The sequence below is a fragment of the Condylura cristata genome, unplaced genomic scaffold (assembly GCF_000260355.1).
Source record: "Condylura cristata isolate star-nosed mole 26May11 unplaced genomic scaffold, ConCri1.0 scaffold00007, whole genome shotgun sequence".
NCBI lineage: Eukaryota > Metazoa > Chordata > Mammalia > Eulipotyphla > Talpidae > Condylura > Condylura cristata.
In genome coordinates, this window is record NW_004567108.1 from 28072325 (window position 1) to 28090865 (window position 18541).

Here is an 18541-nt window from a genome sequence, read left to right on the forward strand (position 1 = left end):
TGAGCTCTCCATTAACGAGAGAGACTCTTAGGTACACATCTCTTTATAAACAATTTTGGTAGTACTGGGGAAATTCAGAACTGTTGTTGGTCTATTAATAATTAACATGACAAGCTGTGTAAATAGAAATTTTGTGACCGCTAAAAACATAACATTATCTCTGTAAACTGAATCCTGTAAAATAAGTTGACAACTTTCAGTCAAAAAAAGAAAAGGAAAGTATACTCAAGGACTCTGACTGGTATTTTTGTTGTTGCAGTTTACACTAATATTTATCCTTCTGGGACAGCTAAGACTAGACCAGACTTGCATACAGGAGACAGGAGGCTCAGGAGAAGACACTGACTTTTCACTTTCCTATGTCAGGAGACAATCTTGGGTGATCTTCCTCAACTGAAGACAAAATGAACTTTTGTTAGTTGGGTTGTGATTGACTTGGTTACCTGTTCTCAGTGTTCTTTAGCCCCCTATGCAGCTCATGGTAATTAAGCCTGAAACTCAGCTGACGAAACTTTTCTTACAGCTAACTTGTGAGTGTTACCAACTTCAATACAGATTTTCACATATATAAAACTCTAACCAGACTAAACAAGAGTAATCCTCGTTATGATCACATTTTTAATTGGTGCTTGATTAGAGGATCAGCCAGCTCCCCTCAACTCTTTTACTATCCAGTCCACATCCAAACAGGGGTGTAGAACACCGTGAGTGCCGATTCAGTTCAATTGAATTGAAATTCAAATCAGGGACTGTTTCTAACATCTCTGCTTTTGTTATGATCACAGATTCTGGGATCATTGTGTAATGTCCTGACTTCAAATTTTTTCTGTGGGAAGAGAGTGTTGGCAGTTTGTCACCTTGCCTGCATTCTTCTGTAACTGTCTCTCAGCAGCTATTGAAGCACATGTGATTCCCATTTCATGAGGCTCCAACCTTCATTCCATCTTTGTTCATTAACTGACTTTACTTGCCATACATATGTATTTCCCTTTTAACTTTTTAACTATAAATGGGCACATGATTGAAATGACTGATTTCCCTTCCCAGTTTATTTACTGTAATGTAATATTTCATATGTAATAACAGTTTGAGTGGACAGTTTGAACTTCTGTAACATCCCTGAATGTCTCTTGCAGCTTTTTATCTGGGTTTGAACTTTCCAAATTATGTGTTTCAGACGTTGAGAAAGAAGGGCCTTAATGGCTGTGACAGCCCAGATCCTGATGCAGACGACTCAGTAGGTCACAGCCCTGAGTCTGAGGACAAGTACAGGAAAATTAACGAAGATATTGATCTAATGATCAGCAGGCAAAGATTGTGTGTAAGTATTCAAAACACCCTTCATTTTTTTTACTCTTGATATTTCTCTGAACCTGGCAGGCCTTGAACAAGAAAGAAAACAAAGGCTGTGAAAGCCCCGATCCCGACTCCTCTTATGCACTCACCCCACGCACTGAAGAAAAATACAAAAAAATTAATGAAGAATTTGATAATATGATCAAGAGTCATAAAATTCCTGTAAGTACCAAAGGTAGATGGCTGGTCTGCTGATAGCTACTGCAGTAACATACCTTAACCCTTTCAGTGGTGACTTTCTCCATGAAGCACTGGGAAGTCAAACCGATCAAGTAGCCATCTCATTCCATGGCCAGGGCACTTGGAAAGCAAGCCCTAAGAGCATGCTTCAGTTATGTAACTCCAGAGCATGACCATCACCAAGTTCCTGCCTAGGTAGGGAGTTCACAGGAGGAAGAGGAGGACTTAGCAACACACTCTGAATTTACACAGTCTTTTACAGTGCACCAACTAGCTCGAGAATCCCCTGAGCAACTTTGAAGTTTTGCTCTGAAACATAAGGTCTTTATTGTCCTGAGACCAGTCCGCAAGGGGGATTGCAGTTCTCTCGTGTAAACCGACAATCATCACCCAAATCAAAGCACATTTCTGCCACCGCCCTCTCCACACATGCCACCCCACAGCAGCACTGAAGGGTTAAAGCTAATGCTCGCTGCAGGGAAAGAGACTGCATGAAAACCTAACGGTAAGATTTCAACATGTTTGTGTGCCGGGGTGATTTTGAAGCTTTATCGGAGTATTTGCTTTGCCTACACCGACATTTTCCATGCTTTAACATTTGGCTAAATTTTGTCTTAACCAAATCAAAAGATGTCTAACAATCAGTCATATATGCCTTGTCAGATATTTAAGAGAAATAACTGCATGTATTCTTTTTGTTTGCCCACATATAAAGGGGGAAAGTACATATCTTTGATTATATTCTGTCATCAGCCAGTGATGTTAATTTTGGTCCATGGTGATAAAATTCAAGGCTCACAAGCTTCCTGAATAAGTAGCATCTGAAACCTCATTGTATACAAGCTCGTCAGGAAAAATTCCTTTTTCAAAAAGTGCATTTATTAGCAAAACAACCTAAGTGAAGATTGAGAGACAGCAGTGGAAGTATTTCAAGTGAAGATATTTGAGGGACAGAGGTCTAGCCAAGTCCACAACTGTCTTCACAAGATAAATTCATGTTTTGCATAGAGTAGGGACCCAGCCAACACTCGGTGCAGAACTGAACCCCTTAAGACTTATCTGTAAAGTGTATTCACATTAAATTTTTTATCCTATGAAAAGTTTTATTCTTTTGCTAAATAATTTTGTTGAAATAATATCAGCAGGACAGCTTTTATTCAGTTGGATTTCCTGATACTGCGTGTCATGAAGGAAGCTCAGAGCTGTGAATTCTCAAAAGTTTCCTTAAAAAAGTGCCACATACGTGCATCCACAGTGGACACTTTGTCAAACGACATAAAATCTGTTATACCCAAAATTCTTAAATGACGAAATATCCATTGGGATTTTTTAATTATCCCTTGGATTTTCCCAGGAGAGGAAAAACATGACTTCTTTTGGGCTGATTTTTAGTTCTTATGGCCTGACTTTGTCTTGCTATGAAACACAATAGTTTGGAGCTGCTCTGCACAAAGATTTGTGAGTGCTAGAGTTTAAGGTGCAACATCTTAAGTGGCTCCGGCAGTAGGAGTCCCCTGCACAGTTAGAAAAAGAGCAATAAGCAATCCCCCTGACCCCTCTCTGTGGCAGTTAGCCGAATTGTGTGTGGTGCTTTCGCCCCCAGACTTCTGGGAAAGTGCCTGTGTGGGACATTGGATCATTTTCTCCATGCTTTCGGGGAAAAAGGTGTGATACATACCTGGATTCCCTCACAATATTTCACCCTGTCATGTAAAAAGTTCAAAATCAGGACACATGATTTCTTAAGATGTGCAGTGGTGCAAAGCAGGGAATGGAAAACCGCACTGGCGTTTACAAGCAGAGCTGTGAGAAAGAGCCACGCGGCTCCTCGCTGTGCCTGTGAGTCCTCATCTCTGTAGTAAGTGCTTCCTTCAGTCTCCACGATGAAAAGCCCAGTTTTCGCACATTGCTTCAGTTGCTGGAAGTAAATTTTGTTGAAAGTTTCCACAGCTGCTAAAACATTTACAGCCGGGCAAGGACACTCTGCCCTTTGTATGTAGAGTGTCTCCACCTCTTTAAAAACATTACAAGACTGTTTTTCTATTTCAAAGACCCAGTTTAAAGCATTTCCCTTTTAAAATAGAAAATTTAATATTGCAATCACCTGTAGGTACAATATAATTTATGTCCATATTCCTCAATTACGTGAAATAATTCATGGATGATTTGAAATCTTGTTGACCAGCGTTTCCTCACGCAGGGTTTGCCATGGTGGTTCATGCCTGGCTTCACAGCTAGAAAAAACAGCTCCATTTGAGGAATCAGGACTTAGGAAATGGGCTTAAGGAAGGAGCGGCAGAAGCAAGATTGGTTGAGAGTGAATGGGAAGGAAGTGGAAAGAGAGTATGTATTTGCTTTATTAACTATGAAGAGAGAAATAATACCTTAACTAGGATCAAAGAAGGAGTTTAAAGGAAAAACACTTGAGATTAGAATATGCAAAGGAGGGAAGCTTGCGGGAAGGAAAGCTTGAATCAACAGTTGCAATGGGGACAAAAACAGGCTTCTCAAGGAAGGTTGGGCAAATAGAGTCTGAGTAAACTGAGTAAAAGGGTGTAGTTAGGGTGTTAGGTGGCCAGAGTGAAGTTGAATGGGCAGTCACCCAATGACCTCTTTTAAACATTGAGTTTAGCATCTAGGGGCCCAGAGGTGGGGTAGCAGATGTTTGAAAGGGGCTGTGAATGACAAAGATTTAGACTTGGGAGGAAGTGGGGGTGTCAAAGGAATGAGCAGATCCATGCCCAGGTTGTTGGGGAGCCCTGAGGAAATTTGAGTATCAATAGTCATAGGCTCTAGGTGTAGGAGTTGTGTGTTCAGCAGTCTGGTAATGACCGATCAGAAATTTTGGGTGTCATTAGTGGCCAAAAACAAGGATTCAGCTCCATCATTCACATTAAATAAAACAGGGCCTATTAGCTAAAAATATTTTATTAAAAATATTTTATTTGACTTTTTATTGGACTTTTCCTTGTGGTAAGTTTGGGAAAATACTGGGTTTTGGATCAGAGTTGAGATACTTTTCTGACCACAAGGACTGTCTTGAGTAACAGGGCCAGTTTGTTCAGGGTCAGAAACTGAAAGCTTTTTTAGCTACAGTGCTCATATCACTTAAAGCCAAGCCCAGCTTCATGGGTGAGTGAGCGAGCAGTTATAGAGGGCCCAGCTCTCACAGGGCCATACTGGGTTAATGCCCTGGCATTGCTGTCTTGAATTTCTTTATAACTTTTTAAACTAGGGACCCCATATTCATTTTGTCCTGGGCCCTAAAAGTATGTAGCTATTCCTACCCGCTTTTACTTAGTCATCCCCAAATTCCCTCTTCCTTCCTGTTATGACTTTTAAAATTTGCAGCCTAGTCCTAATATCATCACAATTTTGGATTTTTTAACGTATTTGGCTTCTGTATTTCAAACCAAAAAAAAAAAATTTAATTTAGATGCTTTGAAAGCTTACTAATTTTGGAAAGTCAAGTAAACATTTGTGAATTATTACAACTAGCCCCAAAGTGTTTCAAGAAGGTGGTTGATCTGTCTATGAATACAACCACTTGGTGTTTCAGCCAAGGTTGATGGAAATTAAATGACCTACCTGGTAAAATGGCAATTATTATACAACCTCGCTTGCAGCTGAGATGCTGCTATAAAGGCTGAGGTTCTTGCTGATTCTCTGAGATATCACTTCAGTGTGGTCATTTTTAAGCTTATAATTTGCTTTCAAAACTACTGTAGCCAGTTCCTGAGACAGTTACAAAAAACAAAGCAAAAGAGAGAAAGCAAAGGATAGCAGTATATTTTATGAAATATAAAGTTAAGAACAGTATTATGATACCAGATTTAGATCTGACTGTTTGAGTAATTACCAGAAGGTTTTACAATTATCGTCACATTGTTTACAACCCAGGACACTGGAAACTGAGTAAGTTTTTTAAATTTATTTTTGGGGGGTGGGTTATTTAGAAAAAGGGAGAAGTAGAGAAACTTGTCCTGAATTAGATATTTGAGTGATTCAAAAGTTATCAAATATTTGTTAATAATTCTCTTTGTTCTGGATATGCATACGATATCTCTCCTAAGATATAATCAACATTCTATAGACTTTTCAGGAGAAACAGTAATTTATAGTGAATCCTTAGGTACTTAGTAATAGCAAACATTTTAATGCAGTAACAGTGAATAAAAGTAAAAACATTTGCAACCAAATGCTGCCTTTTAAGTACCAAATCTGAGTGAGTAGGGAAGAAGGGCTTTCTCTGGTTTCTTTTCTCCCAGTACCTAGTGAGTCCCCAGTAGTGAGTGGACTCAGACTGTTCCCCATCAGGGGTGCTGTCTCCCATTCCAGGAGAACCCATTTTGCTCATTCTTTTTTGGTCCTCAAATGAAAAGCTATTGACACCAACCCTTACTCATTTCATAGTAAGTTTTTTACAATATTCAATTTTGACCAAAAACTCACATTAAGTTACAAAGTGACTTAGTAGCAAAGGCAGCAGACTCAGTTACTAGTTAGATAAACCATGGGCCACTTCCTTAATCACTGTTGTGACTAATCACAACAGTGATTAAGGAACAACAGTTTAAAAAGGGAAGAATTCTGTCTGTAGTGAAGGGATGTTGAAAGGGTTCAGTCTTGCCATGAATGTGAAATACACAGTTCAGTGCCTGCTCAATACATAATATAAAACAAATTGTATATTTGTATTTGTGCAATAGTGTAGTGTCTTCTTAAAAATTCTTTTTTGAAGGAGAGGTTTCTTATACTGTCAAAATATTAACAAGTATGTAAAACAATGGTACTTAATTAGAAAAAATTCTTCTTTGGGGAAAAAACTGTCAACCCATATTTTAAAAAAATTAGATTCTGCATAGCATTATTGTAAAAGCACTTCCATACCTTGATGAACGGGGACATTATTCAGCCAACATCATAATTAATTGTGTGACAGAAGAGGAAAAAGAAGAAGGAAAAAAGATTAGGAGGTGGGTGTGGGCAGAGCAAAATGGAGGAGTAAATCAGATGGCCAGAGTGGGCTCCCTTAGGAAGGCAGATTTTGAACAGAAACTAGAAGGAGCTAGTTTTTAGCCATGAATATGAGATAAACATAAAGGAAGAGTATAATAAGCAATAAATACCAGAAGCTAGCAAAAGCTGGAATTGTAGGACTTTGTAGACTGTTGGGAGGAAAATGAAAAGGTGACTCCAAGGAGGTGATGAAGGCAAGAGATGATGGTGCCTGAACCAGGGCAGAAGCTATGAGAAGGTGAGAGGTAGTCAGAGACTAGATGGGTTAGGAAGTAAGATATCTAAATCGACTGGTGTGGGAAACAAATTTTATTCTGTGCAGTATACTTTGAACTGTCATCAGCTGGAGATGGAGAAAGGAATAAGTGGGCTAGATTGAAGTTAGTGTTAAGCTATCTATTTAGGTTATCAAGGAGAAATATTGAAGATGTCATTGAATAATATGCAAGGCTAGAATCAATAGAAAGATGTAGCTGGAGGTAGAGAATGGACCACGGTGCTCTTATATTTAGAGAACAGACCGAAAAAAAGAATCATTAACAAAGGCAGGGAAATAGCAGCCATAAAGGTGAGAAGAATACAGTTCTAAGGGGAGGAAGAGAAATAAGTTTATGAAGGAGAGAATAGCAGTGCTCAAGTTGAGGACTGACATGTGGCTGTTGATCTTAGCAATGAGATTGTATCAGTGACTGTTCAGAGCATTTTCAGTGGAATGGTGAAAAATTTTAATAGAGTGGGTTGTCGTGAGATGTTGTGTGCTATATTTACTACTCAAGTTGCAGATCAGAATTGTCCTTGGTGACATGATTTTCCAATACAGAGAACAATTCTTAGTAAATGTCTGCACCAACAACACAGTAGGGCACTCCAAAGTACAAAGGAATTGCACTTCTGGAAATTTCAATCTGTGATAAAATTTGTTTCATCGTCTGGAAAATATCCATATGTTTGCAGAACAGAGTTCTGCAGGTCATTAGACACAGGTTGGCTGGGTTTTTTTTCCACACATATAAATGTCCGGGGGGGTATTTGAAAGTTGAATGGGGTGAAAGACAATTAATTATCTTGTAGAACTGTCCCTTACAACCATATGTACAGCATACTTACCTGCCCATGAAGAAAATGCCAGCCAATCCCCCAATCATTATAACACAGAAAAACAGTCACAACTTTACAATGTACTCCCTAAGAAGAGAAGTGTACCTGGAATGTACCATGATTCTAGGTCTAGTTATTGGAATGGCTCAACTGGGAAATAGATGATAAACTCAAAAAGGGTGACTCAAGAGTTTAGTAAAAGAACTCTTGACATGTGGGTAAAATTCATGGAGACCCAAAAAAGTAGAGCACATAGGGGTTTACAACCTATAAGCTGTTAAACTGACCAGCCTGAAGAAACAAGAGGAGTGACAGACAGCGCACAGCAAGATTCACGTGTGTGAGAGAACGCTCCCAAGCGCAGGTGAGGTGCGCTCCAGAAGAATAATACCCTGGTGCCTCTCCCACTCTCGGTGCTTCTGCTAGTACCGTCACTGGCCAAGTTTGAAGCCAGAGGGCAAGGGGAGCTTGGTGGGTGCAGAGGAGGGTCAGTCTCCTGGGCCCAAAGCTGAAAAGAGGTGAGGAAAGGATCTAGAAAGGCACTGCCACTGTTGCTTTCCTTTGTTTTCTTAGACATAATAAAATCATTTTTATTTAGCATTCTAATAAAGGAGAGCAGTGTTCAATCTACAGACATTTCTTTTACAATATGCTCTAACGTTTTGTATCATGTAAAAAAATGTTCATTTTTGGGAACATGTTCATTCACTGGTACCTTCTCAAACATTTGTATTCCATTATATCACAGTGTTTACCCAGAATTATTTTTGTTGCCCCAAGAAATAAAGGATGAATATGTGAAAATATAGCTCTTGGGCATTTTTATTTCTCTCTGAAACAATGAAGAATCAAAAACAGGAAAGAAAAAAGTTATGAAACATTTGCTCTTGTCTATTGACATGTCCAGATCATGGAAGAAAAGAAAAAGGAAAAGAACAAGAGAAGACAAGTGGTAAAATTGTAAACACCGCCAGGATGAACTTAGAAATACTGCAAGTATGACTTACGCAGGCCAGCCAATCAACCAGTAAAAGAAAGTTGATGATGGGATTAGAGAAAAAATAGTAAAAAAAAAATCTCAAGCCATGTGCAAATTTGCATTTAAACTTGCATGGTGGCTTGTTTGACCAAATGGGCTATATCATCCCTATCCCTGATATATATAAGATCTATAACATATCTTATCCACACCTAATACACATACCCATTACATATGAAAACACCGTATACTCTGACACAAGTATCTTCTGGCTATAAATTCATTTTCATTTATTATGTTAAAACAGACAAAAAGAGAGTTAGAGCTGATTATCAAGGAGAAAAGAATAAGCATGATTTTCTTAAACTGCCAAAGTAGTAACAAAACATTAACAATCGGGCCCTGGATTGCTTTAATTGGATGCCCGCACAACTTCAGTTCACTCTACGCCTGTTCTGTCATTTGAAACACAGGTCTTGCCATTTGTCTCTTTCGGTAGATCTCTGGATGTGAAATGTAGCACATATTCTGAACTACCATTTTAAGATGTTACTAAATGTCTGCTGGATCTTATATCTTCAAATGTCTATTATCTTTAGAGTTACTTTCAAAAGACAGACTTTTTAAAATAATAATTAAAGTATATGTGCTATTCACATGCCAGGAGATGATTTTATATCATTAAATTTCTGCATAAATATGCTTCAATAAGCAATTAAACCAAAGGCTCCGGTTTGCATTTTAATCTTTTTTTTTTTTTCTCTACAAGTCATCACAATCATGTACCTTTGATCTTGCAGTCATTTCTGGCACTGGATTCAGATATCACAAATGAATAATTATTACTTAATAGAATGGAATTCAAAGACAGTGGAGTCTAATGAAATGGGGCTTTGTTTTAAACAAAAGTGAAACGTTTTCTAATAGTTGCAAAAAAGTTCCAAGCACATTAAAGGAATCAATTTAAAATCTGAGTATCTTGAGAGCTCTTCCTACTGGTCTTCTAGACCCTGAGCAGTTAGGAATTTGAACTTTTTTCTAGGAAACATGAAGACACTAGAGAACTTCTGGTTTTTGCTCTTTCCTTTACTTTTGTTTTCTTTGTTCTGCAGGCTGTTCCACCCCCCAACTTTGAGATGCCGGTCTCTATCCCAGTGTCCAGCCATAACAGTTTGGTGTACAGCAATCCTGTCAGTTCACTGGGAAACCCCAACCTTTTGCCACTGGCCCACCCTTCTCTGCAGAGAAATAGCATGTCTCCTGGCGTAACACATCGACCTCCGAGTGCAGGTAACACAGGTACGTCCTCCAGACAGTACAGTGTTCACAAGTCATTGGAAAGCGCCAATCTTGGTAAAAGGCGATTTTATTAAACAATATGTTCAATTTCCAGTTTTCCATGTGTTAGTTCCCTTCACTGCTTACCACACACACCCTGCCAGGTCTTCTACATGATAAAGTCTAGCCCTGCTAGCAATCTTCAAAATCTTTCATAATCTGCAGCCTATCTGTCACCAATCTACTTATGTGGCTATGTTTTAACCACATACTTTCTCAAACAGGACATCGAATATCCTGTCTGCTTGCTTTTGTTATTGCTATATTCTCCTGCCTGAAATACCATTTTCCCTCTTCTTCCTTCCTCTCCTATGAAGTCTTCCCTTGTGTTCTCTGATAGCATTCATCCCATTTAGTTACTGACCACTTTGGGTCATTTCATTTATGTTTACAGTAACTTCCGTACACCATAAAAAAGGTAGAAAGGAATGTGATAGCATAGTGTCATTTGTAAGAAGTGTGAAATAAAAACAAAAATCTCTCAGAAATGAAATTAAGAGCATCCTAAGGACGTGTAACATGTCCCACAAATTTGTCTGTAAACCTCTAGGAGAACCTTACTGTTGTCCAAATCACAGTGTCCCAGGAAAAGGGCATTTCTTGGGGAAAGTTCTGCCATTCTTGATACTCAGTTAAATCCGTTATAATTAATGTAAGGATGTTCATCTACTTCACACCAGAATTAAGAATCTCCAAGGGAATATGCCCCCTTAACTTGACCATCTCTAGGTTGAAACTAAGAAAAAGTGTGATGGATATAACTAAACAATTCCTTCATTTTTCCAAAAGAAGCATCAAAGTAATTATATTTCTAAATCATATGCCACAAATCACTATATATGTACACTTTACTAAAAAAAAAAAGGTCAGGAAATTTAAAAAAAATTTAATATGTCTTAGGCACACAGAACTGTATTAAAAGCAACTTTTAATATGTCTTAGGCACACAGAACTATACTAAAAGCAATTTATTCACAGAAGAACTTTTCCTTGAGAGCACTTAAATATCTGCCTTAGAGCTAAACATGTATAACTTACTAGCACAGAAACTTCGTATAGAAAATGCAGTCAAAACCAGTGAAATAAAAACATCTTGATAAATCTTGATTGAGAGATGTGTATAAAGAAATTCTTCTACCATTCCTTCTACCTTTAAATATGATTGAAATTTTTCATAAGAATTTTCAATAACAGCGTTTATTCCTCCAGTTGAACTTCTTTGATGAGCTCATGCTCAAAATTCTCATATTTTATTTCAAAAATATTATTTGTTTGGAAGTTAACATTTTCTTAAAATTCATTTTTTTTCTATTTCCAAAACTAGAACTAGCTAATTTTAGAGTATCACTTACAAGAAAATAGAAGATAATTTATCAGATACTGTCCTTTTGGCTAATTTTTTACCTTAAAAACTACAAGTAATTATTAAATTTATTATCATATTGCAACATCCCAAGTTATTAAATAAACATTGCCAAATTTAAATACATTTTAAGTTAACAATGAATTACATTTTGTTTTATGTATGCTTTCTGTGCCAGTAAAATTCAGGAAGTAAACTAAGTTATTTTCTGTGGGTACATAAATAAAGTGCTCAAAATTACACAAAATTATGTGTATAAAATATATAGACTAAGATTTAAACATTATGTATGTGGTTATTTGTGCATAAAGTAAACCTTTCTCTTTTCTTAATTTTCTATAAAACCAGGTAAAACTAGAATTGGAAATAATACAATTCAAAGATCACTCAAAGACTGAATTTTTTAAATGTAATCTTGTTTAGAAAAAAATATTCTGCAAAATGTCAGTGAGTGAATGTATTTTTAATGTTTGAGCACAGCATGTCACAATAAAAGAAATGTCAGCCATCTGACTTAGGTAATACTTTACACATTCAGGACTCTAGCAAGAGGATAAAATATTGAGGTTGCCAAAGGTAAGTCATGTTGTTTTGTGGGCCTCAAGGCTTCCTCCTTCTGACCTTCCTCTTTAATCCATAGGTGGTCTGATGGGTGGAGACCTCACATCCGGTGCAGGCACCAGTGCAGGTGAGTGGAGATTTCTGTCCTGCACGGTGATTCATTGTTCAGGCTTTTCTACTGGGCTGTTTTCAGGAAGTCAGTCTTTTGAATACAGTAGAGAGATTTGAAAGAAGCATGAGAAAATGGCCCCCTGAATTTGAAAATCTATTTAATGAAGCAGGCGTGTTTGGACAGTAACTTAGAGGAATATTCCTTTAAAAATTTCAACTAGTGGACATAATCAGAGAATTTAGGGCTCAGATCAAACCAAAAGAATCCTATTGCTGGGCACGAGAGTACCTTTAGCAAGCCCTACCATTTGATTTTTCTGTTAATTATATGATGCTATATACGAATCACTTTCTACTTAAAGAAGTACTGAACTCCCAAAGGAAAAATACATAAAGGAAATCATTCAACAATATTGTTAATAATTAAAACTCCAGTTGGCATTAAAGTGAGCCCTTAGAGAATATGAATATAGAGAACCCCAAAAATGTCTCAGATATATTTCAGCTCTTAAGAACTTCTTCCACTGTGGTCAGTTGCCTCAGACTCATATCCCTCCAGAGTGCCAGTGTAATTATATTGTTTGATTACTGAGACATTTATGTCATTTTCAGTGTAGTGGCAAGACAGCACAGTACTAACTGCAGTTCACTATTGGTATAACGAGTAACCATGGTAATTCCTGAAGCTGAAATATGCTATACATTTAAAATGGTAGGAGGCAGGCATGAATGACACAAGGTTATTTTTGAAATGTCAAAAAAAAAATCAAGTATATAGCAATATCCATGGACAACCTAATTAAAATATTTTGCCAGGGTCAAATATTAGTCTGCTAACTATAAGAAGGAAGATTTTTTAAAAAGTGGTACATAAAACATTGATACGTACATAGATGAGAGAGAGAGAGAGAGAGGTCCATGAGGGAGGTAATGTTTGTCACCTCTGATTTTGGCTCTTCACTAATCCAGTAATAGTAAAGAAAAAGTTTTATCACCATGCAGTGAATTAACAAACAGAATTGATGACACTGCTTCCTATTTATCTGTTTGTTTTTTTTTTAATTAAGTAGAATTGACTTAATGAGTAAGCTCACAATACCATTTTGCTGGACAATTGAAATAAAGTGCTTTTTGCCTTTCAAAGTAATTGCTACCAACCTGTAGTCTCAAAATTACAAAACCAGACCAGTGTTTCATGGATTCAGGTCTCTGCCAAGCACTGCCATCAGAGGAGATGATTGGGACGGAGAATCCGGTTGTCACAAAGGCCAAGAAACAAATAATATAAGAAAAATGGTTCTAATATTATGATACTGTTCCCAGTATCCCACTACCAGTTTGCTTGCTCTGATGGGAACAACCAGTAGGGTGATGAAAATAATTACAAATACTGAAAAAGTATGTTGGGAGGTGGTGGGGGTGGTATTCAGCTTCATGGCAATGGCCTTGTTACGACTTGTTACTGTTAGGTTTCTGATAGCTATACTGCTTTAGAATCCTAGACTGAAAATAACAAAAATGTTTGGTTATGCTGTTATTGTCAATTCCCAGAAGTCCACTAAGTTATTGTTACTCTCCAGGGGTAGAGAAGACATTCAGTCTTACAAGCATACAAGTTAACTGCAAATAGTGTATAGTATCATTGAACTAAAAAAATCTTATGAGCTTAGCAAATTCATCCTCCTACTTCAGGCAGGAGACTCTTCAGCTTCAAAAATTGAAGGAAACAAAAATAATTCTCAATTACTCCACCCTCATGGTATTCAGTATTATTTCTTGATGATTGTATCTTGTATCCAAAAGTATCTCATTTCCACAGTTTCTATATATAGTGATGCTTTCTATGCTTTTTATAGGGACAGTGCTAGTCCCCAGTTTTTAAAACTGGAGGGAGAGGCCCTTTCTAATGCTGACTCCAGAGAACACCTGTTGCAAATGCCACTAAGTCTTGGGCTTGGTTGTCATGTCCTGCTCACCAGCTCAGCCTTCTTCCCTTCCATTGTCACGCCAGCCAGTATTATATATCAAAGCTGAATATATCTGCACTAATGTCAGAGAATCATATAACATCAGGAGGCAAACAAGACCAGCCAGAATGTCTCTGTAGTTCCAGAAAAGAAAATTAAAGCAAAATGACCAAATTTTGAATATTGTCATTAAAATTCAAGGTCTCACATGAAGTTGGAAACTCAGAGGTTAATTGACAAGACTTGCAATTAAGTTAAATATGTTTTGGCCTTGGCCATTTTTTTAAAAAATCAGATCATCTCGACTTGTAGAAAGGGGAGAGTCTGGGCCCTCCCTGGTGGCACAGCGGGTGAGGACACAGCACTGCAAGGTGGTTGCAGCCATTTCAGTGCGAGTTCGATCCCTGGCTCCGGAGGTGACTGTATGGCACAGCGAACCTCTCCTGACCCACCTGCTGCTCCCCTCAGCAGTGTACTTTGTCGATCTGCCTGTTCTGCTCCCCACTTTGTCTCTGCCTCTCACCACCTCTGCCCCTTTGGCCTGTACCCCAGTTCTGTATGCATAAATAAATAAATCTTTAAAAAAAAAAAGAAAAGGGGATAGTCTCATGAAGAAAGAGTAAATTTAACATTTGTTATGTATCTATAGATAGCAAAAACCCAAACAGGTAAGCACTCTCTTTTTTAGCTCAGCTTCATCTATTAGAATTGCACCTTTCCTATCCAGCCTCCGAGCCCTCCTTCTCCCTCATCCCAGCACACAGTGAACCCCCAAGTCTTACCAACTCTTTCTCTATGCATTTCCTCAATCTACCCCTTTCTTACCATTTCTGTGTACTGCGCTGGACCCGGCTCATCACCTCAACCCAGGGCCATTTCCAGAGCCCCTAAATTCATTATTACCCTTCCTCACAATGCAATCCGTCCCCACTGATTGACGTTTCTCAGAGACTTCAACTAATTGAGGTTACCATCCATATACCTAAAATCCAGTGATGGCTTCACACTTAATTCAGCATGACCCATAAACCTCCCATCTCTGGACCATCCCACATCTCCAAAAAAACCCTCTTAACTTCTGCCACTACTATCAAGAACTCATGATTTCAACTGTAATAATAGCAAGCATTTAATTGCTCTTACTATGTGCTGTACAAAACATAGCTCATTTATTCTCATAGCAGTCCTTTAAAGTAGACTCCTACCACACCAGGGACAAGCATAGAGAGATGATGTCATTGCCAAGGCCAAGTGCAGGCAGTCTGTTCACAGTCCCTCTGCTGCTTTCCGAGGCCACTGACTCTCATGTCCATGACCCTCCCACTCTCCTGCTTCATGCTACTGACTGAGCAGTCCTCATCACCCTCAGAATTCAGCTCAGTCACTGATAAAATCCTTTTCTAATTCTCCCGGGAGGATTTATTCATCTCCCTTCCATTGTCCCTTGCAACCTGTGCCTCTATTCCCTATCTCATTGCTTTGTACTTGCAGCGTCTGGAAAATGTCTCATCTCCTCCCTGGACTCTCAGCATTTCATAGCACCAGCTGAAAGCATATCAGAGAACACACAGTCGATATTTAGTAAATGTTAGTTAGCTAAATTATAAATTTGTTATTATTTAATATAAAACATTTTTATTAATGTTGACATATTTCTAGTGTTAGTAGAAAGAATAGTTTTTAAATTATGTAATTTAAAATCTTTAATTCTTAAACAATAATGTATTCTCCTGATACTAATACTATAAATGCCTATTTATCGATAAGATCCTAAGCACCACTGACCCACAAAGCAAAGGGTTCTCACTTCCCTGACATATGACTGGAAAACCTAAGGACTGGGATGTAGCTGCTAGCAAAATGTGCTTAGTAGCTCAGACCACCTTAATCTCCTCTTAGAACACAAATCTCATCACTTAAATTGAAGGAATTACAAAAGGGAAGGGTTGTGGAATGAAGAAGCAACAAGGCAGGTGGTACTTTTGGTATAAAAAATATATACAGCAAGTCATTATAATACATTAGTAACAGTGACAGTTCTAGGTTGTCAGTTATTCATCCACTGCTTAATCCTTTCTCTCAACAACCAAATGAGAAGTCACTGCCTTTAAAATGACATTTTGTCATCTCTCTCAGTACCTTACAGCTTTGACATGCTAAATCTTAGTGGTTATTGATTGCAAGATTTAGTTTTTTCATAATGATTAGACGTGATAGAAAACCACCCAGAGCAGTGTTTTGTACTGAGTTACTCACTGTCCTATTAGAACCCTTTGTTTTCACTTAGAGAGCATGGTTGCTTCATATTGAGCAGGAGATACCAGTATGCTCAGAGATTTACTGATTCATGATTTTAATGAAAAAGACAGCGCGAGAGAGCCTTTAGGGATCTCTGAAAATTTAAAGAATGTTCCGTCTACAGAGCTATTTGACAATAAGGCAAAAGAGATTTATGTATATTGGTTAATAATTTTAATTGGCATTTATTGTAAATTAGATATAATTTTATATAAAAAGAAAGTAACAGCTGTTTCCTTATTTTGATTGTTAATTGTTTACTATTTTATGCATTTGGTTGTCAAGCATTGTCACTTCTGGAATGCTTAATTTATATCAGCTAAATACATGGAGACTTGATGGTAGCAGTGTACTGCTGTGGGTAAATCACTGAGCAATGCATAAGGCCATCTGACTTCACTCTCTAAAATCTCCAGTGAGACCTTAGGCTGTGACTTAAAACCTTTGAACTTAGTACTAACACTGGTAAATAAACATTGATATCGTGAGAGGACATTTACACTTGGTGTTTTAGGGTCGTATACCCATAAAACTTAGTTGGCTTTTTTGGTAATTCTGTTAACATTGAAAAAAAAAATAGCACGTTCTAAAATAGGACTAAGTGAGAAGAGAAGGGCGTGCTTGATTACTCTGTTAGTACAATTGTTTTGCAATTTTTTTTTTGTTTTGCGATTTTTTTTTAGAATACTTATCAAAAAATTCTTGACTTTCTTAAAACCAAAAAGGACATCTCTGCAACTCTTAACACAGTGATTTAAAATAACAGTGAAGTGGTTAAAAATTCAGTCTAAAGGATTACGATAAGTTTGCATTTTGTTGCTTAACGCAACAGAAATTTAGATTGTGGTATCAAGGAAGGTAGAAAGATACCTTTCTGTTGTTCTCAGATAAAAAAAAAAAACACTTTTTGTTATTATAAAATATTTCTTTTTTAAATATTAGTAGCATGTAAAAAATATGTTGGTACTTGGATTCTTGTTTTGAAAATATTAGTTTGTTAGTTTGAATTATTCTGAATAAAAATGCTGTATTTATTTGCAGCTTTACCTTGGGAGTTCATCCAAATTACAAATAAAGCATTGCTTTATTATTATCTGTGAAATTAAGTAACAATGATATTTTTAAAACAAACCAAGGTTATCTGGATTTATTAAAGGAAAAATAATACATAGTTCTCTAGCTGGAGGATGTACAGCATGTAATCATAGCTATTGCCAGGAAAATCAGTGTGTACTTCCCAAGAATTGGAAAATTATAAATAAAGCAGTGCCTGGACACCCTTCTCTAGGGGCTGTTACTGAAATGAGAGCCGCAGGTCAAAGGGAAGACAAATGAAGAATGTTACAGGCTAAGCCAGGCTACTGTAAAATCTGCTTTCACCTCTCAGTTTTGATGTGGTTCTTAAGGAGTTTGATTTCAAGAGGGAAAAACAAAATTCCAATTTATAACTTCTGACTGTTTTAACAGCCTTTAGAGTCCTTCGTACAGGCTTTCCGACCTCACAGATTATATCCTTTTGATTCCCTATCCTTCTAATACATGCTGTAACACTCTGTGAACAATCTCTTCACTCATGTCCCATTCATTTAATCTGATAACAAAACTTGGTCATTTTTAGTCTTAATTCAAGCAGTTCGTGTAGTCTCCTAAAATATTAATTTGCTCAGGCATTTGTGATTTTTCTCTTAGCAGTTCCTTTTCCTTGTACACTATTCTTTTCTCTCTTCCTTGTTTTTGGCATCCCCCTAAGAAATTTTTTTTTGGGGGGGCAGCCAAAACTTAAAGAAACGATAATCTCAGAATCATCAGTGGGGTACTGTGGCCCAATAGACAACAGATGCTGAAGGAGGGATGTGGTTAAAAAACCCCTCTTTTTGAAATCAATTTTTTTACCTACCAGGGACTTTTCGGGGCTTCAAGGCTGTTGACCAAGAGTGTAATTTGCTGTTTTTAGACAAACCTTATGCTGGTCACTTAAATGTTGCAGTGAGACTTAGATATCGCATGTTTCACTTGAATTTTTCAATACAAAGAGTATATATAGTCATGATGCAGCCTCATAGTTGACATTAAATATATTCCCGAGTTTACTTCAAAGCAAAGGAAATCATGTTGAACCAAGACCTTGGATAAATGATTACACCTCACGATATACTGATGATGTTGATGAGACCACAAGACAAAGGTATTCATTGGGTTTACGGATTATTGCTCCATCTCATTTGTTATAACTGACCTAAATATTTTAACTAAACACTGGCCCTCCTTTCA

The 18541-nt window shown here is 37.4% G+C and overlaps 1 protein-coding gene across 7 annotated transcripts in view; it reads left to right on the plus strand.

The window, feature by feature from the left end:
• The window catches only part of MEF2C (myocyte enhancer factor 2C), a 164975-nt gene that overhangs the window by 122710 nt on the left and 23724 nt on the right, over positions 1 to 18541 (plus strand). For 6 of the 7 annotated variants that reach the window (XM_012721836.1, XM_012721837.1, XM_012721838.1 and 3 more), the window contains 3 exons: positions 1178 to 1321; positions 9745 to 9931; positions 11974 to 12021. In XM_012721836.1, the coding sequence (XP_012577290.1) occupies positions 1178 to 1321; positions 9745 to 9931; positions 11974 to 12021 (379 nt within the window). Of the gene's footprint in view, positions 1 to 1177; positions 1322 to 1380; positions 1519 to 9744; positions 9932 to 11973; positions 12022 to 18541 lie in introns of all 7 variants that reach the window. The other variant, XM_012721840.1, reaches the window with a different exon arrangement.